At 38.3% G+C, this 26,065-nt stretch overlaps 1 protein-coding gene across 1 annotated transcript; it reads right to left on the bottom strand.

Annotated features, from left to right (window-relative positions):
- Positions 1 to 601: 601 nt before the first annotated feature.
- LOC145876005 (uncharacterized) lies at positions 602 to 24,201 on the bottom strand. The gene is made up of 4 exons (XM_082971776.1): positions 23,584 to 24,201; positions 15,931 to 16,793; positions 12,142 to 12,484; positions 602 to 4,239 (listed from the first exon to the last, which is right to left on the bottom strand). Exons 1-4 carry the CDS (start codon positions 23,963 to 23,965, stop codon positions 3,278 to 3,280), a joined length of 2,550 nt encoding a protein of 849 aa, XP_082827902.1. The 5' UTR covers positions 23,966 to 24,201; the 3' UTR covers positions 602 to 3,277.
- Positions 24,202 to 26,065: the final 1,864 nt, after the last annotated feature.

The raw sequence follows: 26,065 nt of genomic DNA, 5'->3' as shown, positions 1-26,065 counted from the left end.
TTAGGTATTTGTTGTGAAGTTGTTAGATATTGCTGCACTGTTGGAGCTAGGAACACAAGCATTTCGCTACACCCGCAATAACATCTGCTGAACACCTGTATGTGACAAATAACATTTGATTTATTATGAAGGTAATTTGTGTAAAATGTACCTTTCCCCACTCATTCACCCCATCTCTTTACATTGATGATGCATATTCAGTGGCCTGACTGTATCCATACTATATCAAAAGCCCATCCTGGTAGATCTGAACCTAATGCAGCTTAGAGTGATCGGAAGACAGAAGTCGCATTTAGGTGCCAGGTGTAACTGAGGCCATAGATGCTCCATATCCATTACTTTGAGTGTTTTATATAATATGACTAAATGTGTTTCTGTGTTGCAGGGACAGTCAATAAATGGAACAGCAAGGCCACAGAACATGACATAAGCAGAGCTGTGGGAGACCACCTCAAGCCCCTGGTAGAGCCGGGGGTGGTGTTTACCGCTCCACCACGCCTTCAGCAGGCTGGAAAAGTGGGATTGATACAGTTTTTCATACTAAGGTGGACCAAGAGTCTGTTGATTGGTCGGTCATAGGGTTCATTAGTTTTGCAATATGTTCAAATCAAATCAAGCTTTATTTATACAGCACATGTCAGACATGGATGCAACACAATGGCTTCACAGGAAAAAACAAATAAAAGACAATGAAAATAAACAAATATTTAGTACACAACAAACAGAAGACGTAACAACTGAAAGACTAATGAGCATTCTAAGGAAATGCCATTGATTAAAATATTCCTTGGATGCAATATCCAACCCAAAATATAAGTGTGTTCTTTAGGAGGGTCTCTGATATGACATGATGCAACACAATGTCTTCACAGGAAAAAACAAATACTTAGTACACAAACATAAGAGGATTAAAATATTAATTGGATGCAACATCCAACCCAAAATATAAGCTTGTTTTTTAGGAGGGGCTCTGATAGACACTATGGGGGTGTCCACTGAAAGTTGACTAGTAACAACAACTGGGACCTAAAAGACACCCACCATGAGACCCACTAAATCTGCCCAAGAAGAGACAAACAAAAGAAAAACCCACACCAAACTTAAAGACAGGAAGTAAACCAAAAAGGTGGAGCAACTAAAGGTGTTGACTCTCCACATGTATCAAGACAACTGGAGCACTGGGCCAGACACTCTTAAATAGAACCTGGACCAGCTCAGGTGAAACACCTTCCCACTAACGAGATGGACAAGCCAGCACAGGTGTAACACATACTGACTAACGAGGTGACACCAATCAGTGCGTCCTACGTGCTAACGAGGTGACACCAATCAGTGCACCCAAGACACATTTCAGTTGTACAATCAATAAATCAAATGTATTTATAAAGCCCTTCTTACATCAGCTGATGTCACAAAGTGCTGTACAGAAACCCAGCCTAAAACCCCAAATAGCAAGCAATGCAATGCAGGTGTTGAAGCATGTCAGTTGGCTTTTCATTCAGAGTATCACTACAACTTCCATTTCACATAATCATCTACAATGCTTCACCTTCACCAATATAAACATGGTGTCTACTGGATGTCAACAATTAAAAACAAGAAAAAACACATATTTCTAAATAATAATTTACAATAGTATTATTTTTTCTCCTTTTTCTTTCCATAGAATCCTAAATCCCACTAGCTTCTAGAACTCTCGTCTTCCTAAATCTCACTAGCTTCTAGAACTCTCCTCTTCCTAAAACTCACTAGCTTCTAGAACTCTTGTCTTCCTAAACCTCACTAGCTTCTAGAACTCTTGTCTTCCTAAAACTCACTAGCTTCTAGAACTCTCCTCTTCCTAAATCCCACTAGCTTCTAGAACTCTCGTCTTCCTAAACCTCACTAGCTTCTAGAACTCTCGTCTTCCTAAAACTCACTAGCTTCTAGAACTCTCGTCTTCCTAAAACTCACTAGCTTCTAGAACTCTCGTCTTCCTAAAACTCACTAGCTTCTAGAACGAGCCCAAACAAAACTCAAATCAAATTGTAATAGTCACATGCGCCGGATACAACACTGGAAAGCTTACTTACGAGCCCCTAACCAACAGCGCACTTTCAATACGGAAAAGAATAAGAGATAAAACTCATCTCCAACACGGAAAAACGTGTCAAAATAAATTGTGATCCATGGCAACTCACTGGTTAAATGGCTAAACGCAAAACACAAATCTTTTTGACTGCCAACCCTTGAGATAATCAGCAACCAAGTTGTCCTTACCACCGACATGTCTGATTTCAAGAGGAAACTCCTGCAATATCCGTAGTAACTTTCCACCTCACTGCAGAGCTTCTCTCTCTTTTCAGGGTTCACTAGATAGGCATGTTGTTGGATCGGGGCCCAGTCCCCAATGTCATGCTCTAGTACATTTGGTTTGGCACATCTGAGAATGAACCCTGATATTCTAAAAGCAGGGCAACAATTCCAATATAATTGTACCAAAAATTGTCAGTTGGTTGCATGAATAACTATGATTACTAAATGTTACATAATTGTAAATATGAAATATCAAAACCAAATATACACCCCTTTGTTAATATGTATTGGCAATAATTAACTTAATGGTGAGACATGGAATGATAAAAAATGTATATTTTGTCAGGCTGGATGTTTGAAATATGAGGTGATTTGAGTCATTCTTCTTCAGTAGTGGAATAAAGACAATTAGCACTTGAATGTTGTAAATAAATACTGGAGTGATGTAAGATTGTTAATAAAATTGATTATAGGTGTATAGGCTGCAAGTATGTTGAAATTAAGTTGTTTTCAAGTCATTGAAAAAAACGACATCTTTTCAACTACAACCGAACATATATTGGACTTTTAGTCTTATTTTCAACGTCTTTTCAATTCCATTTTGCTAAATGAGAATAGTGCAATGTCAAAACACAGTTGCAACGTGTCCAAATCAATAACCAATATGCAGAAGAAGTTTGGGATATATTGAAAACCTAAACATTTTGAAGTGTTTCATTTTGATTCCAGTGGGTAACCAACATGGTAAGTGTAACACAACCCTTTTTGTGTTAATCACTTTTTGTTAAATCTCATAAATAGTACTCTTCCATTTCAGAGCCTGGATTTTCCCCCTGAGGCTAATATCCATATCATGTTGAAATCAATAGAACAGGGGACAAACGTTTAGTGTTCTACATTGACATCATTAAAATACTCCTACTACAATGTTAAAACATTCTATATTGTGACATTAATTCATTGATATCATGAAACAAATCCTTCATGTATGTATTTTCTGATGTTTGATCAGAGATATTTTAAGACAGTATCTCTTCCCACATTGATCACAGCTATAGGGTTTCTCTCCTGTGTGTCTTCTCTGGTGCACTGTCAGATTGCTAGATTGACCAAAACTCTTCCCACATTGACCACAGCTATAAGGTTTCTCTCCTGTGTGTATTCTCTGGTGTAGAGTCAGTTGGCTAGACTGACCAAAACTCTTCCCACATTGGCCACAGCTATAAGGTTTCTCTCCTGTGTGTGTTCTCTGGTGTAATGTCAGCTGGCTAGACTGACCAAAACTCTTCCCACATTGACCACAGCTATAAGGTTTCTCTCCTGTGTGTATTCTCTGGTGTACAGTCAGAAATCTAGATGTAGTAAAACTCTTCCCACATTGATCACAGCTATAAGGTTTCTCTCCTGTGTGTATTCTCTGGTGCACTGTCAGCTCTCCAGATTGAACAAAACTCTTCCCACATTGACCACAGCTATAAGGTTTCTCTCCTGTGTGTGTTCTCTGGTGTACAGTCAGAGAGCCAGATGTAGTAAAACTCTTCCCACATTGATCACAGCTACAGGGTTTCTCTCCTGTGTGTATTCTCTGGTGTACTGTCAGATTGCTCGAGTGACCAAAACTCTTCCCACATTGATCACAGCTATAAGGTTTCTCTCCTGTGTGTATTCTCTGGTGTAAAGTCAGCTGGCTTGATGTAGTACAACTCTTCCCACATTTATCACAGCTATAAGATTTCTCTCCTTTGTGTGTTCTCTGGTGTATTTTAAGTTTTACTGAAGAGTTGAATCTTTTCCCACAGTCAGAGGAGCAGTGAGATTTCTTCCCTGTGGGTCTCTGCTGGTGTTTCTTGAGGAGTTCTGATCTGGAGAGACTCTTCTCTGCCTCGTCAGCATCATGAGGTTGTTGAGGCTCCCCAGAGGATCCACGATAGTCACTTCTCTCTCCTGTGTGAATGACAACGTCAGATGGTTAAATGCCCACAACAAAAATCCACTGTTTATTTGAGGTAAAGGGTGATGCCCAGAGCGTACCCATGAAGTTGTACAACAATTGACGTCTGTTAAATTTGAAAATAAACACAGTCAAGATAGCAACAATAGTCATATTTTGTCTAAGTTATTCATGTTGTTGAAACCCTAAGCAGTGTGCCAGACGACTTTTGGTCTCCAATTTGGGTCCCTTTCTGTGTTTGCGACAATTGCGGCACGAGGGCAAAGCACACACAATTTGGTTGCAGAAACTCCTCCCTGCTAATGAGGAAACCGATAGTTATGGATGTAGTATATCTGGTAATGAGGAAATGTAATGGACTGCTCGCTCCACTCCGGAGCGAGCAGTCGCACTTCGCTTCGCTCCACAGGTAATACTACACTTCTTTACATTACAACGGTTTGGTTTGTTTGATCTGAGCAATTTTTCTTAGCTATCAAAGATAATTGTGTAGTTTAGAGTAATTATCGAGGTTAGCTAGCCAGCCGCGACGCGACGCCTTGTCCTGACTCCAGACTTAGTCAACACACCTAGTCATCAAACCCACTGCTAGCTAGTGGGTTTGCTAGCTAAACAACCGTTACCGATTAGCAGCGCTGTAGATACTAATACATTACAACGGAACGGTTTGACTAGTGCAGTGTTAGCTAGCTAGCTACATAGTTGTCTTTGTCATAGCTTGATAATTGTGTAGTTTAGTAATTATCGAGGTTAGCTAGCCAGCTATTTCCGTCCCCCGCGACGCCATTGTTCCATACCTAGCCAACTATTACCGACGAGCAGCATTGTAGAAACTAAATACATTACAAAGGAACGTCTTGATTAGTGTTATGTTAGCTAGCTACAAAGTTGCTTTTGTATAATAGCCAACCTCTACCGACTAGCAGCAATGTAGAAACTATCACATTACAACGGAACGACTTGATTAGTGTAGTGTTAGTGTTAGTTAGCTAGCATTTTCGTCATTTTAGTCAATAAGATTTTTGCAACGTAAGCTTAACTTTCTGAACATTCGAGACGTGTAGTCCACTTGTCATTCCAATCTCCTTTGCATTAGCGTAGCCTCTTCTGTAGCTTGTCAACTATGTGTCTGTCTATCCCTGTTCTCTCCCCTCTGCACAGGCCATACAAACGCTTCACACCGCGTGGCCGCTGCCACTCTAACCTGGTGGTCCCAGCGCGCACGACCCACGTGGAGTTCCAGGTCTCCGGCAGCCTCTGGAACTGCCGGTCTGCGGCCAACAAGGCTGAGTTCATCTCAGCCTATGCTACCCTCCAGTCCCTAGACTTCCTGGCGCTGACGGAAACATGGATTACCACAGATAACACTGCGACTCCTACTGCTCTCTCCTCGTCTGCCCACGTGTTCACGCATACCCCTAGAGCATCGAGCCAGCGGGGTGGTGGCACTGGAATCCTCATCTCTCCCAAGTGGACATTCTCTCTTTCTCCCCTGACCCATCTGTCTATCTCCTCATTTGAATTCCATGCTGTCACAGTTACCAGCCCTTTCAAGCTTAACATCCTTATCATTTATCGCCCTCCAGGTTCCCTTGGAGAGTTCATCAATGAGCTTGACGCCTTGATAAGTTCCTTTCCTGAGGATGGTTCACCTCTCACAGTTCTGGGTGACTTTAACCTCCCCACGTCTACCTTTGACTCATTCCTCTCTGCCTCCTTCTTTCCACTCCTCTCCTCTTTTGACCTCACCCTCTCACCTTCCCCCCCTACTCACAAGGCAGGCAATACGCTTGACCTCATCTTTACTAGATGCTGTTCTTCCACTAATCTCATTGCAACTCCCCTCCAAGTCTCCGACCACTACCTTGTATCCTTTTCCCTCTCGCTCTCATCCAACACTTCTCACTCTGCCCCTACTCGGATGGTATTGCGCCGTCCCAACCTTCGCTCTCCCTCTCCCGCTACTCTCTCCTCTTCCATCCTATCATCTCTTCCCTCTGCTCAAACCTTCTCCAACCTATCTCCTGATTCTGCCTCCTCAACCCTCCTCTCCTCCCTTTCTGCATCCTTTGATTTTCTCTGTCCCCTAATCCTCCAGGCCGGCTCGGTCCTCCCCTCCTGCTCCATGGCTCGACGACTCACTGCGAGCTCACAGAACAGGGCTCCGGGCAGCCGAGCGGAAATGGAGGAAAACTCGCCTCCCTGCGGACCTGGCATCCTTTCACTCCCTCCTCTCTACATTTTCCTCTTCTGTCTCTGCTGCTAAAGCCACTTTCTACCACTCTAAATTCCAAGCATCTGCCTCTAACCCTAGGAAGCTCTTTGCTACCTTCTCCTCCCTCCTGAATCCTCCCCCCCCCCCCCCCCCCCCACTCCCTCTCTGCGGATGACTTCGTCAACCATTTTGAAAAGAAGGTTGATGACATCCGATCCTCGTTTGCTAAGTCAAACGACACCGTTGGTCCTGCTCACACTGCCCTACCCTGTGCTTTGACCTCTTTCTCCCCTCTCTCTCCAGATGAAATCTCGCGTCTTGTGACGGCCGGCCGCCCAACAACCTGCCCACTTGACCCTATCCCCTCCTCTCTTCTCCAGACCATTTCCGGAGACCTTCTCCACTACCTCACCTCGCTCATCAACTCATCCTTGACCGCTGGCTACGTCCCTTCCGTCTTCAAGAGAGCGAGAGTTGCACCCCTTCTGAAAAAACCTACACTCGATCCCTCCGATGTCAACAACTACAGACCAGTATCCCTTCTTTCTTTTCTCTCCAAAACTCTTGAACGTGCCGTCCTTGGCCAGCTATCTCTCTCAGAATGACCTTCTTGATCCTAATCAGTCAGGTTTCAAGACTGGGCATTCAACTGAGACTGCTCTTCTCTGTGTCACGGAGGCTCTCCGCTCTGCTAAAGCTAACTCTCTCTCCTCTGCTCTCATCCTTCTAGACCTATCTGCTGCCTTTGATACTGTGAACCATCAGATCCTCCTCTCCACCCTCTCCGAGCTGGGCATCTCCGGCGCGGCCCACGCTTGGATTGCGTCCTACCTGACAGGTCGCTCCTACCAGGTGGCGTGGCGAGAATCTGTCTCCGCACCACGTGCTCTCACCACTGGTGTCCCCCAGGGCTCTGTTCTAGGCCCTCTCCTATTCTCACTATACACCAAGTCACTTGGCTCTGTCATATCCTCACATGGTCTCTCCTATCATTGCTATGCAGACGACACACAATTAATCTTCTCATTTCCCCCTTCTGATAACCAGGTGGCGAATCGCATCTCTGCATGTCTGGCAGACATATCAGTGTGGATGACGGATCACCACCTCAAGCTGAACCTCGGCAAGACGGAGCTGCTCTTCCTCCCGGGGAAGGACTGCCCGTTCCATGATCTCACCATCACGGTTGACAACTCCCTTGTGTCCTCCTCCCAGAGTGCTAAGAACCTTGGCATGACCCTGGACAACACCCTGTCGTTCTCCACTAACATCAAGGCGGTGACCCGATCCTGTAGGTTCATGCTCTACAACATTCGCAGAGTACGACCCTGCCTCACACAGGAAGCGGCACAGGTCCTAGTCCAGGCACTTGTCATCTCCCGTCTGGATTACTGCAACTCGCTGTTGGCTGGGCTCCCTGCCTGTGCCATTAAACCCCTACAACTCATCCAGAACGCCGCAGCCCGTCTGGTATTCAACCTTGCCAAGTTCTCTCACGTCACCCCGCTCCTCCGCTCTCTCCACTGGCTTCCAGTTGAAGCTCGCATCTGCTTGCCTACGGAGCTGTGAGGGGAACGGCACCTCCGTACCTTCAGGCTCTGATCAGGCCCTACACCCAAACAAGGGCACTGCGTTCATCCACCTCTGGCCTGCTCGCCTCCCTACCTCTGAGGAAGCACAGTTCCCGCTCAGCCCAGTCAAAACTGTTCGCTGCTCTGGCACCCCAATGGTGGAACAAGCTCCCTCACGACGCCAGGACAGTGGAGTCAATCACCACCTTCCGGAGACACCTGAAACCCCACCTCTTTAAGGAATACCTAGGATAGGATAAAGTAATCCTTCTAACCCCCCCCCCCCCCTAAAAGATTTAGATGCACTATTGTAAAGTGGTTGTTCCACTGGATATCATAAGGTGAATGCACCAATTTGTAAGTCGCTCTGGATAAGAGCGTCTGCTAAATGACTTAAATGTAAAATGTAAAATATGACTAAAAGTTTGACTAAATGATTTCACTCAGAAACCCTATAACCTGTTGAAATGTATTCGAATTAAGGCTATAATAATGGGTTAATACTGTGCAATACTGTGTGTGAGTAAGACACGGGTACCACTTCAAAAAATGAGCAGGGCAGAGTTGATAAGACGACCTTGGGAAGGAACAGGAGAAGAGGCCTCCTTAAGTTAGGGAGAGAAACAACGGCCTGGGAACGGATAAGGAGACAGGTGGTCTGGGTACTGCTTGGTGGAGTTCTGTACTGGTGTGTGTGTGTGTGTTAATATAAAAGGCTTAGTACATTGTAAGGATTTTCAGAGCTCTCATAAATTAACGTTTAGACCCTTGTAGGCTGGCTATCCGTCTGCTTCATTCAACCAGAATCTAACACACTCTGGGGGGGGCAGACTGAGTAGTTTAATTGAAGTTCGGATTAAGAACATTGATAACTTAATTCACGTAACAGGAAACCACTAGTTATGGATGTAGTATATCTGGTAATGAGGAAACCACTAGTTATGGATGTAGTATATCTGGTAATGAGGAAACCACTAGTTATGGATGTAGTATATCTGGTAATGAGGAACCCACTAGTTAAGGATGTAGTATATCTGGTAATGAGGAAACCACTAGTTATGGATGTAGTATATCTGGTAATGAGGCAACCACTAGTTATGGATGTAGTATATCTGGTAATGAGGAACCCACTAGTTATGGATGTAGTATATCTGGTAATGAGGAAACCACTAGTTATGGATGTAGTATATCTGGTAATGAGGAACCCACTAGTTATGGATATAGTATATCTGGTAATGAGGAAACCACTAGTTATGGATGTAGTATATCTGGTAATGAGGAAACCACTAGTTATGGATGTAGTATATCTGCTAATGAGGAAACCACTAGTTATGGATGTAGTATATCTGGTAATGAGGAAACCACTAGTTATGGATGTAGTATATCTGGTAATGAGGAAACCACTAGTTATGGATGTAGTATATCTGGTAATGAGGAAACCACTAGTTATGGATGTAGTATATCTGGTAATGAGGAAACCACTAGTTATGGATGTAGTATATCTGGTAATGAGGAAACCACTAGTTATGGATGTAGTATATCTGGTAATGAGGAAACCACTAGTTATGGATGTAGTATATCTGGTAATGAGGAAACCACTAGTTATGGATGTAGTATATCTGGTAATGAGGAAACCACTAGTTATGGATATAGTATATCTGCTAATGAGGAAACCACTAGTTATGGATGTAGTATATCTGCCTGGAGCAAAAATGGTGAGCTAAGATTTTAGTTTTTCACAATGTATTCTGAATATTACAGCGCAAGATCAGGAGTGCTACTCAAGGAAACTCACATTAAGCTCTGTGTCTATTCAGTAATTCACCACCGTGGGGGAAAACTCAGGGGAGTTCTCATAGGCTGACAGCAAAAATAGCCTCCATTTACAGGTTGATGATGAGTACATTTCACATTACTTTTGGATTATAATTGTAAGGCTCGTTTGAATCTCCTGCTTAATATGTTTGTGTTATTGTCACAAATCAACTGATTTATAGTTAAACACTTCAACCAGTTAAATGCTCTTTGGCTAGCTTTTCCATCAGCCTGACAATAAGGGTTTGTACACTAAGTGTTTAACAAATTGGCCCATAACTTCACCTAACAATAACATAGACCTACTGTAGGACCCATAACTTCACCTAACAATAACATAGACCTACTGTAGGACCCATAACTTTATCTAACAACAACATAGACGTAGGACTATAAATCATTTAATATTTCAGGTGAAACATGGAAATTAAAATGTCTTTGTCATGACATTTCATAACCTGATCACCAAATAATTTTGTGAATAATCCCACTAGGCTACTCTGTAATGTGTTGTCATTCTAAATGTCCTGAATAAAGGAAAATATCTCTGTGTGTTGAACAATAGCCTATCCATCAAGGAACAGTTCTCTACACATTATGAGCTAAGTATCTCCGTTTCCAAACGGACTAACGAGACCCTACTGTAAATCAATCAGACAATAACGCATTATAAAAATCAATTTGTTAGGGATGTTGGATCCAACATGGAGAACGGCATAACTGTCTTTACCAGAGTAATGAATGAAGAAGCACTTTGGTTGTTGTTGCATGTCGTCATGTTTGTCATGTGACTGTCATTCAGAAAATGATTTCCTGGATCAGCTGATGATAGTTGAACATGTGACTGTAACTAAACAGCTAAAGTATTATGTATTATGTGTAATTATTGAAGAACCACATTAATGACAGTATCCATTTGGGAGTTGTCAATAAAGTTAAGGTCACTCTTGGTTAGAACCATTGGATTAGCAAACTCTGAAATGATTTAGGATTTCTGTATCCATGAAAACTGTTTTTCCAGCGTAACATAAGGAGACACTAAATGTTACGTAGGTAGAGAGCATTTCAGAGATCTGAATACAAACAACTTTCCTAACAGGACAATAACCTAAACCACAAGGCCAAATCTACACTGGAGGAGCTTACCAAGATGACATTGAATGTTCCTGAGTGGCCTAGTTACAGTTTGGACTTAAATCGTCTTTAAAATCTATAGCAAGACTTGAAAATGGCTTTCTAGCAATGATCAACAACCAACTTGACAGAACATGAAGGATTTTAAAAAGAATAATGAATATTCACATGAAGATCAGTCTCCTATTGGATGACATCACGACTTCCCATCAAGCCAACTCCTTGAAGGCCTTACTATGACATCACTCACTCCTTCTAGTTTGCAGTTGTTAAAAAAACACTATTTTGCTCAAAACATTTATTTGTTTCCCATTAGTGTGTTTATACTTTACTGTATTTATATCACTTTTCAACAGGAAAAGTTTAAAAATCCCTGGAGGACGTCATGAACAATTCATACCGTACAAAAACATATTTGAGTGTAGAATGCCCTTTTAAAAATCACACATTAGTTCAACATCTGCAGAGTTTGTGTCCCTGTTTTATTAGATAGTACTCACTGTATTTACTGGTGTTAATCAGATCAATGTCCCTGTTTTATTAGATAGTACTCACTGTATTTACTGGTGTTAACCAGATCAATGCCCCTGTTTTATTAGATAGTACTCACTGTATTTACTGGTGTTAACCAGATCAATGTCCCTGTTTTATTAGATAGTACTCACTGTATTTACTGGTGTTAATCAGATCAATGTCCCTGTTTTATTAGATAGTACTCACTGTATTTACTGGTGTTAATCAGATCAATGTCCCTGTTTTATTAGATAGTACTCACTGTATTTACTGGTGTTAATCAGATCAATGTCCCTGTTTTATTAGATAGTACTCACTGTATTTACTGGTGTTAATCAGATCAATGTCCCTGTTTTATTAGATAGTACTCACTGTATTTACTGGTGTTAATCAGATCAATGTCCCTGTTTTATTAGATAGTACTCACTGTATTTACTGGTGTTAATCAGATCAAGGTCCCTGTTTTATTAGATAGTACTCACTGTATTTACTGGTGTTAATCAGATCAATGTCCCTGTTTTATAAGATAGTACTCACTGTATTTACTGGTGTTAATCAGATCAATGTCCCTGTTTTATTTGATAGTACTCACTGTATTTACTGGTGTTAATCAGATCAATGTCCCTGTTTTATTAGATAGTACTCACTGTATTTACTGGTAATAATCAGTTCTCCAGTCTTCTCTTCTTCGTCCTCCTCTAATGTGACAGTAATCTCCCCCTCTTCATCCTTCATTCCAAAAACGTCTTCATCTTCTTTCACTTCATCCTCCACTCCAAAAACGGCATCTTCCTCCTCGTCTTTCACTCTGAAAGCGTCTTTCTCTTCTTCTTTCACGGTAACAGCCTCACCTTCTACTTGTCTTTGTAATGTAACATCCTCCTCTTCCTCTTTCACGACAACGTTCTGCCACAGTCCCTCTTTCTCCGTCCAGCAGACCTCTTCTTTAGCAGGAGGAGAGTAGCTTAGTGAGCGCATGGTCGGGGATGTTAGCTAGCTAGGCTAATGCTAACTTAACCAGCCAGATAGTTGACTTACAACGTAAATATGAAATTAAATGGGGTAGCTAGTTGTTTCCACATAAGTATGTTTGAATTATAGTGGCAATTAAACCACGAAATTGTCTAAAGAACTTGAATGTTCCGACTTTGTCAGCTAGCGAGCTACCGAGGTGGCTGCAGTTGTTGAAGAAGCGTTCCGTCCACTAGATTATACGTCACACTAGAAACATCGCCTGAAAGACACATATCGCCATCTGCTGTCTGGAGGGAGGAAACGCAGTTGAGGAGGGAAAACTATTTTTATTCTTTCATTGAATTATAATATTATAAAGCAGTTTAGGGAAACGTTTTTTTTCTCTCCATTAAATATGAATATTATATCAACAAGTACAAAGAGCAACAAGTGTTTGATTAGTTCAGATTTTTTATGAGAATTTAAAACAAACTCTACATCTACTCCACATCTGTATTTCTGATTCAGTCAAATAACTAGATATCAAAATAAGCACCTAGTTATTGGTACCCTTGATAATGATGAGCAAAAATTACTGTATGAAATAAATAAATTAACTTTACCCACTACCAGGATATTTTAGCCCAAAACCTGGTTACCTCTCTGCTAGGAGGCTGAAACTTGGCCATAAGAGGATCTTCCAGCAAGACACATCAATATCCACAAAGAAATGGTTAATTGGGCACAAAAATCAACATTTTTAATGGCCATCTCAGTCTTCGGACTTGAACTCCATTGAAAATCTGTGGTTTGAATTGAACAGGGCAGTCCATAAGACAGACTAAATAAATCAAGGACATGGAGAGATTCTGTATGGAGGAATGGTCTAAGATCCCACCCAATGTGTTCTCTAATCTCATTAAACATTTCAGTGTCGTTATCCTCCCAAGGGGAGGGTGCTGGAGTACTGAAAACATGGGTGGCAATAATTCAGACCCCAACCTTTTGAGAATTACATTTTAAACTAAATCTCTTTCTCTGAGCAATTGTATTAGTATAAAATAATATAATTTCCTTTTTTTGTGTTGGTGTAACAATACATCATGTAGATGTATATAATGAACAGACTAGGTCTATACTGCTCCTACATGGTGTAACAATACATCATGTAGATGTATATAATGAACAGACTAGGTCTATACTGCTCCTACATGGTGTAACAATACATCATGTAGATGTATATAATGAACAGACTAGGTCTATACTGCTCCTACATGGTGTAACAATACATCATGTAGATGTATATAATGAACAGACTAGGTCTATACTGCTCCTACATGGTGTAACAATACATAATGTTGAAGTATATAATGAACAGACTAGGTTCTATCCTATTCTACTGTATCTGTATTCTACTGTATTACTCATCTCATATGTATATACTGTATTCTATACTATTCTACTGTATCTGTCTATGTATTACTCATCTCATATGTATATACTGTATTCTATCATATTCTACTGTATCTGTCTATGTATTACTCATCTCATATGTATATACTGTATTCTATACTATTCTACTGTATTTTAGTCTATGCCACTCTGACATTGCTCGTCCAAATATTTATATATTCTTAATTCCATTCCTTTACTTTAGATGTGTGTATTTGTTGTGAAGTTGTTACATATTATTGCACTGTTGTCCTTGAGTGGTCCAGCCAGAGCCCGGACTTGAACCCGATCAAACATCTCTGGAGAGACCTGAAAATAGTTGTGCAGCGATGCTCCCCATCCAACCTGACAGAGCTTGAGAGGATCTGCAGAGAAGAATGGAAGAAACTACCCAAATACAGGTGTGTCAAGCTTCTAGTGTCATACCCAAGAAGACTCAAGGCTGTAATCGCTGTTTCAACAAAGTACTGAGTTAAGGGTCTGAACACTTATGTAAATGTAGGATTGGGCCGTTGTCATCAAACTTCCATGATTAGTAAGAATTAGGGTAGATTTATAGGACTATTGTTTTTATGATTCATACATACTTTCCTAACCCTAAAATGTACCTAAATAATCTACAAGATCAGAGTATTTTTAAATCTACCAGTTGGTGTTGAAACAGAGACGAATGATGACTTTCTTGAATTGATCCCTAGTTTCTGACTCCGTGTATTCTATTGAGTCCGTCAACAAAATTAGAATGAAAAGGTATTTAAAGGCACAACATTCTAATTAAAGGTATTACCGTATTTAAAAGAATGGCTTAAGATGAAATGGACTCTAAACCCTATTGAATGAAAACTCCATGACAAAATCTGTTGGCCAACAACTGTGAGGGTTTTCAGCCAGGTATCAACACATGCAGAGTGTGAGTAAGCAAGACATACATTCCTAAATGGGGATCGGCCCCAGTCTCCTGGTAAAACACCAGAACCCTCCCCCTACAGCATTTATGTTCATTTTGAGAAAGTAGCACTACAGTCTCCGGGTAAAAAACTACTTTTGGGTAAAAAAAGACGCGACACCTGTCTATGAATTTGAGAGGTTACATTGATGCTCCAGATACTCAACTAGTCTAAAGCAGACCAGTTTTATTGCTTCTTTAATCATAACAACAGTTTTCAGCTGTGCTAACATAATTGCAAAAGGGTTTTCTAATGATCAATTAGCCTTTTAAAATGATAAACTTGGATTAACTAACACAACGTGCCATAGGAACACAGGAGTGATGGTTGCTGATAATGGGCCTCTGTACGCCTATGTAGATATTCCATTAATAATCATCTGTTTCCAGCTACAATAGTCATTTACAACATTAACAATGTCTACACTGTATTTCAGATCAATTTGATGTTATTTTAATGGACAAAAAATGGCTTTCTTTTAAAAACAAGGTTATTTCTAAGTGACCCCAAACTGTTGAACGGTAGTGTACATCTACATCCTCCCATGTTGCTGAACCACTGATCAATAACTCCCTATTACAGGAAAAAACACTATTTCCATTGGTTGTTAGTACTGTACTGACCTCTCGTCCTCTGTCTCTCTCGTACTCTGCCTTGTGTATTTATCTTCAAAATATTCTTATAGTCCCAACATAGAACCAAATAGACTTCCCAAAAACAATATGGCATTTACTTTATTTCACATTTATTTAATCAGATATGTCAATTGAGAACCAATACGCATTTACAATGACAATCTGAATGAAGAAATACTAATATCAATCTATTTAATAATTAACATGTTTGAAATATCCCAATGATATAGTGAACAACATTTAGGGGTTTACACCTGCATTCAATCAATCTTAAGTTCATAATCAAAACATTTTTTTTTACTCTTTTAATCCGATTTTCGACATGATCATGTCTTGAGCTGGAAAAAACATGTAGACCTATTTTTCAGTATGATTTCATTCATACAATATTATTTAATGTAGAATGAACAAAAACACAATTTCTCAATCAAAAACATAAGTCAGAACACAGCCTCTGTATTCTCTCATGTGATTTCAGGTCCTCTGACTGGGAAAATGTCTTTTCACAATGAGAGCAGTGGTATGTCTTCTCCTCCTGTGTATTAGTATGTTGGAAAGGCTTTTCTCCTGTGTGTGTTCTCTCATGCTTTTTCAGGCTCCCTAACCGGGTAAAACTCTTTTCACATCGGGAACATTTGTAAGGCTTTTCTCCTGAGTGTATTCTCTCATGCGCTTTCAGACTCCCTCGATGGGTAAAACTATTTTCACTATTGGAACAGTGGTAAGGCTTTTCTCCTGTGTGTATTCTCTCATGCTCCTTCAGGCTCGCATACCACCTAAAATTCCTTCCACAGTGGGAACAGTGATAAGGCTTCTCTCCAGTGTGTCCCCTCTCATGTGGTTTCAGGCTCCCTAACTGAGTAAAACTCTTTACACCGTGGGAACAGTGGTACGGCTTCTCTCCAGAGTGTCTTCTCATATGTATTTTCAGGTTCCCTAACCCAGTAAATATCTTTCCACACTGAGAGCAGTGGTAGGTCTTCCTATCTTCTGTGTGTATTTCTTCATGTTGTTTCAGGTACCGTAACTGGGTAAACCTCTTTCCACACTGGGAACATTGGAAACTCTTTTCTCTTGTGTGTGTCCTCTCATGCTCTTTTAGGTTCCCTAACTTGGTAAAACTCTTTCCACAGTGGGAGCATTCGTAAGGGTTTTCTCCTGTATGCGTTCTCTCATGTACTTTCAGGTTCCTTAACTTAAAACTCTTTTCACACTGGGAACAGTGGTGTTGTCTCGCTGGTTTGGGCGTCTCTGGGTCTGGTTCCCCTGAAGGAGTCTCCCCGCTGTCAGAGTGAGAGTCTGGTCCCTCTCCTACCAAAGACAGAGTATTTAGTTCAATATTAAACAGAGAACTGAATTAAACCTCCATAAAATAAAACTGTCTTCCTGTGAGGCTAGATTCCTCAAAAACCTGAAGTCAGTTTTCAGAACATTACATAATTTAATAAAAACTTGGTGGCTGCCCTAATAATAATAATAATGTAGAACATAAAATCTAATCTTTCTCACATGTTTATAGGCTGAGCAGAGCTCTACAATAGGGAAAGGGGGATACCTAGTCAACTGAATGGATTCAACTGAAATGTGTGTCCCGTATTTAACCCAACCCCTCTGAATCAGAGAGGTGCGGGGGGCTGCCTTAATAGACATCCACGTCATCGGCAGCCAGGGAACAGTGGGTTAACTTCCTTGCTCAGGGGCAGAATGACAGCGTTTTTACCTTGTCAGCTCGGGGATTTGATCCAGCAACCTTTCGGTTACTGGCTCCTACCTGCCAGGCTACATAATGTCGTATTTTAGGCTGAGCAGAGCTCTATAATAATAGATAATGTCATGTTTATAGGCTGAGCAGAGCTGTATAATAATAGATCATGTTTATAGGCTGAGCAGAGCTGTATAATAATAGATAATGTCATGTCTATAGGCTGAGCAGAGCTCTATAATAATAAATAATGTCATGTTTACAGGCTGAGCACAGCTCTATAAAAATAGATAATGTCATGTTTACAGGCTGATCAGAGCTCTATAATAATAGATAATGTTTATAGGCTGAGCAGAGCTCTATAATAATAGATCATGTTTATAGGCTGAACAGAGCTCTACAATAATAGATAATGCCATGTTTATAGGCTGATCAGAGCTCTATAATAATAGATAACGTCATGTTTATAGGCTGATCAGAGCTCTATAATAATAGATCATGTCATGTTTATAGGCTGAGCAGAGCTCTATAATAATAGATAATGTCATGTCTTCAGGCTGATCAGAGCTCTATAATAATAGATAATGTCATGTTTATAGGCTGAGCAGAGCTCTATAATAATAGATAATGTCATGTTTACAGGCTAATCAGAGCTCTATAATAATAGATAATGTCATGTTTACAGGCTGATCAGAGCTCTATAATAATAGATCATGTCATGTTTCCAGGCTGATCAGAGCTCTATAATAATAGATAATGTCATGTTTACAGGCTGATCAGAGCTCTATAATAATAGATAATGTCATGTTTATAGGCTGAACAGAGCTCTATAATAATAGATAATGTCATGTTTATAGGCTGAGCAGAGCTCTATAATAATAGATAATGTCATGTTTATAGGCTGAACAGAGCTCTATAATAATAGATAATGTCATGTTTATAGGCTGAGCAGAGCTCTATAATAATAGATCATGTCATGTTTACAGGCTGATCAGAGCTCTATAATAATAAATAATGTCATGTTTATAGGCTGAACAGAGCTCTATAATAATAGATCATGTTTATAGGCTGAGCAGAGCTCTATAATAATAGATAATGTCATGTTTATAAGCTGAGCAGAGCTCTATAATAATAGATAATGTTTATAGGCTGATCAGAGCTCTATAATAATAGATCATGTTTATAGGCTGAGCAGAGCTCTATAATAATAGATAATGTCATGTTTATAGGCTGAGCAGAGCTCTACAATAATAGATAATGTCATGTTTACAGGCTGAGCAGAGCTCTACAATAATAGATAATGTCATGTTTACAGGCTGATCAGAGCTCTATAATAATAGATAATGTCATGTTTATAGGCTGAACAGAGCTCTTTAATAATAGATAATGTCATGTTTATAGGCTGAGCAGAGCTCTATAATAATAGATCATGTTTATAGGCTGATCAGAGCTCTATAATAATAGATAATGTCATGTTTATAGGCTGATCAGAGCTCTATAATAATAGATAATGTCATGTTATAGGCTGAACAGAGCTCTATAATAATAGATAATGTCATGTTATAGGCTGAACAGAGCTCTATAATAATAGATAATGTCATGTTTATAGGCTGATCAGAGCTCTATAATAATAGATAATGTCATGTTATAGGCTGATCAGAGCTCTATAATAATAGATAATGTCATGTTTATAGGCTGAGCAGAGCTCTATAATAATAGATCATGTTTATAGGCTGATCAGAGCTCTATAATAATAGATAATGTCATGTTATAGGCTGATCAGAGCTCTATAATAATAGATAATGTCATGTTTATAGGCTGAACAGAGCTCTATAATAATAGATAATGTCATGTTTATAGGCTGAGCAGAGCTCTATAATAATAGATAATGTCATGTTATAGGCTGATCAGAGCTCTATAATAATAGATAATGTCATGTTTATAGGCTGAACAGAGCTCTATAATAATAGATAATGTCATGTTTATAGGCTGAGCAGAGCTCTATAATAATAGATAATGTCATGTTTATAGGCTGATCAGAGCTCTATAATAATAGATAATGTCATGTTATAGGCTGATCAGAGCTCTATAATAATAGATAATGTCATGTTTATAGGCTGATCAGAGCTCTATAATAATAGATAATGTCATGTTATAGGCTGATCAGAGCTCTATAATAATAGATAATGTCATGTTATAGGCTGATCAGAGCTCTATAATAATAGATAATGTCATGTTTATAGGCTGAACAGAGCTCTATAATAATAGATAATGTCATGTTATAGGCTGATCAGAGCTCTATAATAATAGATAATGTCATGTTATAGGCTGATCTGAGCTCTATAATAATAGATAATGTCATGTTATAGGCTGAGCAGAGCTCTATAATAATAGATCATGTTTATAGGCTGATCAGAGCTCTATAATAATAGATCATGTTTATAGGCTGATCAGAGCTCTATAATAATAGATAATGTCATGTTATAGGCTGAGCAGAGCTCTATAATAATAGATAATGTCATGTTTATAGGCTGATCAGAGCTCTATAATAATAGATAATGTCATGTTATAGGCTGATCAGAGCTCTATAATAATAGATAATGTCATGTTATAGGCTGATCAGAGCTCTATAATAATAGATAATGTCATGTTTATAGGCTGATCAGAGCTCTATAATAATAGATAATGTCATGTTTATAGGCTGATCAGAGCTCTATAATAATAGATAATGTCATGTTATAGGCTGATCAGAGCTCTATAATAATAGATAATGTCATGTTTATAGGCTGATCAGAGCTCTATAATAATAGATAATGTCATGTTATAGGCTGATCAGAGCTCTATAATAATAGATAATGTCATGTTTATAGGCTGATCAGAGCTCTATAATAATAGATAATGTTTATAGGCTGAACAGAGCTCTATAATAATAGATAATGTCATGTTTATAGGCTGATCAGAGCTCTATAATAATAGATAATGTCATGTTATAGGCTGATCAGAGCTCTATAATAATAGATAATGTCATGTTATAGGCTGATCAGAGCTCTATAATAATAGATAATGTCATGTTTATAGGCTGAACAGAGCTCTATAATAATAGATAATGTCATGTTATAGGCTGATCAGAGCTCTATAATAATAGATCATGTCATGTTTATAGGCTGAACAGAGCTCTATAATAATAGATAATGTCATGTTATAGGCTGATCAGAGCTCTATAATAATAGATAATGTCATGTTATAGGCTGATCAGAGCTCTATAATAATAGATCATGTCATGTTTATAGGCTGATCAGAGCTCTATAATAATAGATAATGTCATGTTATAGGCTGATCAGAGCTCTATAATAATAGATAATGTCATGTTATAGGCTGATCAGAGCTCTATAATAATAGATAATGTCATGTTATAGGCTGATCAGAGCTCTATAATAATAGATCATGTTTATAGGCTGATCAGAGCTCTATAATAATAGATAATGTCATGTTATAGGCTGATCAGAGCTCTATAATAATAGATAATGTCATGTTATAGGCTGAGCAGAGCTCTATAATAATAGATAATGTCATGTTATAGGCTGATTAGAGCTCTATAATAATAGATAATGTCATGTTATAGGCTGATCAGAGCTCTATAATAATAGATAATGTCATGTTTATAGGCTGATCAGAGCTCTATAATAATAGATCATGTTTATAGGCTGATCAGAGCTCTATAATAATAGATAATGTCATGTTTATAGGCTGATCAGAGCTCTATAATAATAGATAATGTCATGTTATAGGCTGAACAGAGCTCTATAATAATAGATAATGTCATGTTATAGGCTGATCAGAGCTCTATAATAATAGATCATGTTTATAGGCTGATCAGAGCTCTATAATAATAGATAATGTCATGTTTATAGGCTGAACAGAGCTCTATAATAATAGATAATGTCATGTTATAGGCTGATCAGAGCTCTATAATAATAGATAATGTCATGTTATAGGCTGATCAGAGCTCTATAATAATAGATCATGTCATGTTATAGGCTGAACAGAGCTCTATAATAATAGATAATGTCATGTTATAGGCTGATCAGAGCTCTATAATAATAGATCATGTCATGTTATAGGCTGATCAGAGCTCTATAATAATAGATAATGTCATGTTTATAGGCTGATCAGAGCTCTATAATAATAGATAATGTCATGTTTATAGGCTGATCAGAGCTCTATAATAATAGATAATGTCATGTTATAGGCTGATCAGAGCTCTATAATAATAGATAATGTCATGTTATAGGCTGATCAGAGCTCTATAATAATAGATAATGTCATGTTTATAGGCTGATCAGAGCTCTATAATAATAGATAATGTCATGTTATAGGCTGATCAGAGCTCTATAATAATAGATAATGTCATGTTATAGGCTGATCAGAGCTCTATAATAATAGATAATGTCATGTTATAGGCTGATCAGAGCTCTATAATAATAGATCATGTCATGTTTATAGGCTGATCAGAGCTCTATAATAATAGATAATGTCATGTTATAGGCTGATCAGAGCTCTATAATAATAGATAATGTTTATAGGCTGATCAGAGCTCTATAATAATAGATAATGTCATGTTTATAGGCTGATCAGAGCTCTATAATAATAGATAATGTCATGTTATAGGCTGAACAGAGCTCTATAATAATAGATAATGTCATGTTATAGGCTGATCAGAGCTCTATAATAATAGATCATGTTTATAGGCTGATCAGAGCTCTATAATAATAGATAATGTCATGTTTATAGGCTGAACAGAGCTCTATAATAATAGATAATGTCATGTTATAGGCTGATCAGAGCTCTATAATAATAGATAATGTCATGTTATAGGCTGATCAGAGCTCTATAATAATAGATCATGTCATGTTATAGGCTGAACAGAGCTCTATAATAATAGATAATGTCATGTTATAGGCTGATCAGAGCTCTATAATAATAGATCATGTCATGTTATAGGCTGATCAGAGCTCTATAATAATAGATAATGTCATGTTTATAGGCTGATCAGAGCTCTATAATAATAGATAATGTCATGTTTATAGGCTGATCAGAGCTCTATAATAATAGATAATGTCATGTTATAGGCTGATCAGAGCTCTATAATAATAGATAATGTCATGTTATAGGCTGATCAGAGCTCTATAATAATAGATAATGTCATGTTTATAGGCTGATCAGAGCTCTATAATAATAGATAATGTCATGTTATAGGCTGATCAGAGCTCTATAATAATAGATAATGTCATGTTATAGGCTGATCAGAGCTCTATAATAATAGATAATGTCATGTTATAGGCTGAACAGAGCTCTATAATAATAGATCATGTTATAGGCTGATCAGAGCTCTATAATAATAGATAATGTCATGTTATAGGCTGATCAGAGCTCTATAATAATAGATAATGTCATGTTATAGGCTGATCAGAGCTCTATAATAATAGATAATGTCATGTTATAGGCTGATCAGAGCTCTATAATAATAGATAATGTCATGTTATAGGCTGTATTTGATCCAATGTAAATAACATTTTGTTGGTGTCCCACTTCATCTCTAAAGTAATAATTACCATACTTTCTAAATGATAATTCTTTAGTTCAGCCTTTCCTTGAAATGGCTATTTTATTTTATGTTTTTTTTGTAGACTTACAAACGTTTGCTAATATGTTCAGTCTCCCCAAAACGCTTGTCCTTTTGCTAATATGTTCAGTCTCCCCATAACACATGTCCATTTCATGTCAATAATGCATCTTATTTTATGTATTTCTCCAACATTATTTAGAAATCTGCTTTTTGTTGGTATACACACTCCACACAAGGCCTACAATAGACACACATCAAAAGTTTCATTTATAACTTGTTTGCCATTCTGTGAGACAATTAAGTTGTTATTTTGTGGTGGGAGGGACTCTGATGGTATACACATGTTACAGTTAAGCAATAAGACCAGAGGAAGTGTGGTATATGGCCAATATAGCATGGTTAAAGACTGTCCTTATGTACAACACAGCACAACGTGCCTGGATACAGCCCTTAGCCGTGGTATATTGGCCATATATCACAAACCAGAGGTGTCTTATTGCAATTATAAACTGGTTACCAATGTAATCAGAACAGTAAAAATGCATGTTTTGTCATACCCATGGTATACGGCCTGATATACCACGGCTGTCAGCCAATCAGCATTCAGGGATTTAATCACCCATTTTAAAATGTAGCTTCAACATATTATAACATAAATTCCTAGAGTACAGAACAACATTTTCAAGTACAGAATTTCAGTAGCATGCTGCTTTAAAACAACACATTCGTTCAAAACCTTTGCAGTTAGAGCTCGTTTTTAAGACAGTACTTACTGGTGGTAATCAGATCTCCTGACTCCTCTGTCAATATGACAGTTCTCTCTCCCTGTTTCCCCTCCTTCACTTCAAAAACTACATCCTCCTCTTTCACCTCTTCCTCTTCTTTCACGGTAACAGCCTCCTCTTTCTCTTCCTCCTCTTCTTTTACAGTAACATCTTCCTCCTCTTTCACTCTGAACGTGTCTTCCTCTTCTTTCACTGTAACGTCTTTCTCTTCTTCTTTCACAGTAACAGCCTCACCCTCTACTTCTTGTTTTACTGTGACATCCTCCTCTTCCTTCTCCTCTTTCACGACAATGTTCAGCCCCAGAGCTTCTTTCTCCGTCCAGCAGACCTCCTCTTCTTTAACAGGAGGGGAGTAGTTTAGGGAGCTCATGTTCGGGGATGTTAGCTAGCTAGCTAGTTAGCATGAGCGACTAGTTTAGTGCTAGGCTAATTTATCAAGCCAGCTAGTTGACTAACAATGTACCTATAACATTTAAATGGGGGCAATTAACTAGATGTCAGAAGTATATTTAAAAAACAGAGGCAAATATGCACAGAAACAGTCTAAATGTTTCGGCTGTTGGCTACCAAGGTGGCTGACTCGTTGTTGTTGATCCGTTCCGTCCACTAGATTATACGTCACGCTGCAGCATCGCCTGAAAGACGCACATCGCCGTCTGCTGACTGGAGGGAAATGCAGTTAAGATTGTTGTTTTTTTTGCACACAAATGTATTTTTATTCCTTTCATGAAATAATAATATTATATTGAGACGTTCAAATAGAGCACTGCATATTTTAAGTGAGAATTTAAAACATACTATCATTCACATCTGTATTTAAGGCAGTTTCATATTCATTCATTTAAAGAAACCCACTGGTCACACTGGTTGAATTATCTGTCAAACTAGGAACTCCGCAGCCTAGTTGAACAGTGATCTATGTTCTATGAACGCTGCTGGGAGCAAACTGGAGAGTAGCTACAGGAAAACAAACCTAACTGCATGTCCAGGCCCTGGTATCTGTATTTAAGGCAGTTTCATATTCATAATTTTTTTTATTTTTATTATTATTTATTTATTTTTTATTTTTTTAGTTTACAGTAATGTATTCGCTAACTATTATTTTATTTTTTTTTGTAGTTTTTTAGTTTGCACAGATCTTTATTTAACTTGTTGTAAATAACAGTAACATGCAAAACATAAACATAACATAACATAACAGCCAGAGGGAATCCAAAGAAATTAGAGAAAAAGAAAAAAAACTATTATATCAAATCAAATACAGACATATATCGAATACATTTTTTTGACATATTGTTTTGTATACGTTTTAAAGATTCTACGTACTTTTCCAAATCAGATAAAAAAATTAAGAAAAGGGGCTTTATCTTCATAAATTTTGATTTGTGGATGAAAGATTTTCCTAATAAAATAAAGAGATTTATGACATACTCACGTTCAATTGTGGAATCAGTGTAGTAAAATAATATGTCAAACTTAGTAATATCAATGGTTGTATGCAATTTGCGGCTAAGATATAGTTTTACATCAGTCCAAAATACTTCACTATATAAACAATTACAGAATAAGTGTTCAATAGATTCAGTTTCTAGTTCACAAAAACTGCATTCACTGGTAACGTCAAATATATATTTAGAAATTAAGCTATTACACGGATAGCATCTATGGATTATCTTAAAGGAGATCTCCTTTACTTTATTGGTCACCATAAATCTGTGTGGAGTGAGCCAAGCACGGCGCCAGTTTACATCAAACGATGAAGCCCAACAAAATATCGCAGAGGGAATAGACTTCCTGTAGAAAATATCCCTTATTAAACGATTGTTGAATTTCGTATCTAGTAGACCAATGCCATTCAACTGAATATCGCTTACAATCGGAGATATTCCAAAATATGCATTATTCTGAAGTAAAGTTTTTATCCCACTAGGTATAGCTTTAATAACAGTGTCATATTCCTTGCTTGAAACCTCAAAGTTGTATATTTCCATAAATTCTCTCCGTCTAAATAGATTCCCACTGTTATTAACCAATTGGCTGACAAAAACAATGTTTTTCGAGAACCATTTATGGTTAAATAACATCTTATTTCTATGTAATATTGACCCATTGTTCCAAATAAAACATTTATGAGGTGAAAAGTTGTGTTTATACAACAAAGCCCAGCACATTAAAGCCTGCTTGTGAAAAACCGCCAGTTTCACAGGAATTTTACCCACAATATATGGACATTGTAGTAAAGAATTAAGCCCGCCGAACTTCTGAAAAACAAAATGAGGTATAATATTCCAGAAGCTATGAGGATTTTTTATGTACCTTTTAATCCAGCTGACCTTTGATATCTGATTGAAGAGAGTGAAATCTAAGACATTTAGACCGCCATCACAAACCCTGTTGGTGATAACATCTCTTTTTATCTTATGTGGCATGTTTTTCCATATGAAGTTGTACAAAAGCCTATCTAAGGTAC

This window comes from Salmo salar, unplaced genomic scaffold, assembly GCF_965601325.2.
Source record: "Salmo salar unplaced genomic scaffold, fSalSal1 ptg000424l, whole genome shotgun sequence".
Lineage (NCBI taxonomy): Eukaryota > Metazoa > Chordata > Actinopteri > Salmoniformes > Salmonidae > Salmo > Salmo salar.
Note: the sequence above shows the minus strand (reverse complement) of the source record. Positions and strands in the feature narration are given on the sequence as shown.

Bases quoted from the DNA above. Each gene is read 5' to 3' on its own strand.
- LOC145876005 (XM_082971776.1), bottom strand. From the start codon at position 23,965: ATGAGCTCCCTAAACTACTCCCCTCCTGTTAAAGAAGAGGAGGTCTGC. The intron at 16,794-23,583 runs GTAAGTACTGTC...TGTCTTTGGTAG, and splicing joins AGGAGATCTGATTACCACCA to GAGAGGGACCAGACTCTCAC. The intron at 12,485-15,930 runs TGTTCTGACTTA...CCTAGCTAGCTA, and splicing joins ATGAGAGAATACAGAGGCTG to ACATCCCCGACCATGCGCTC.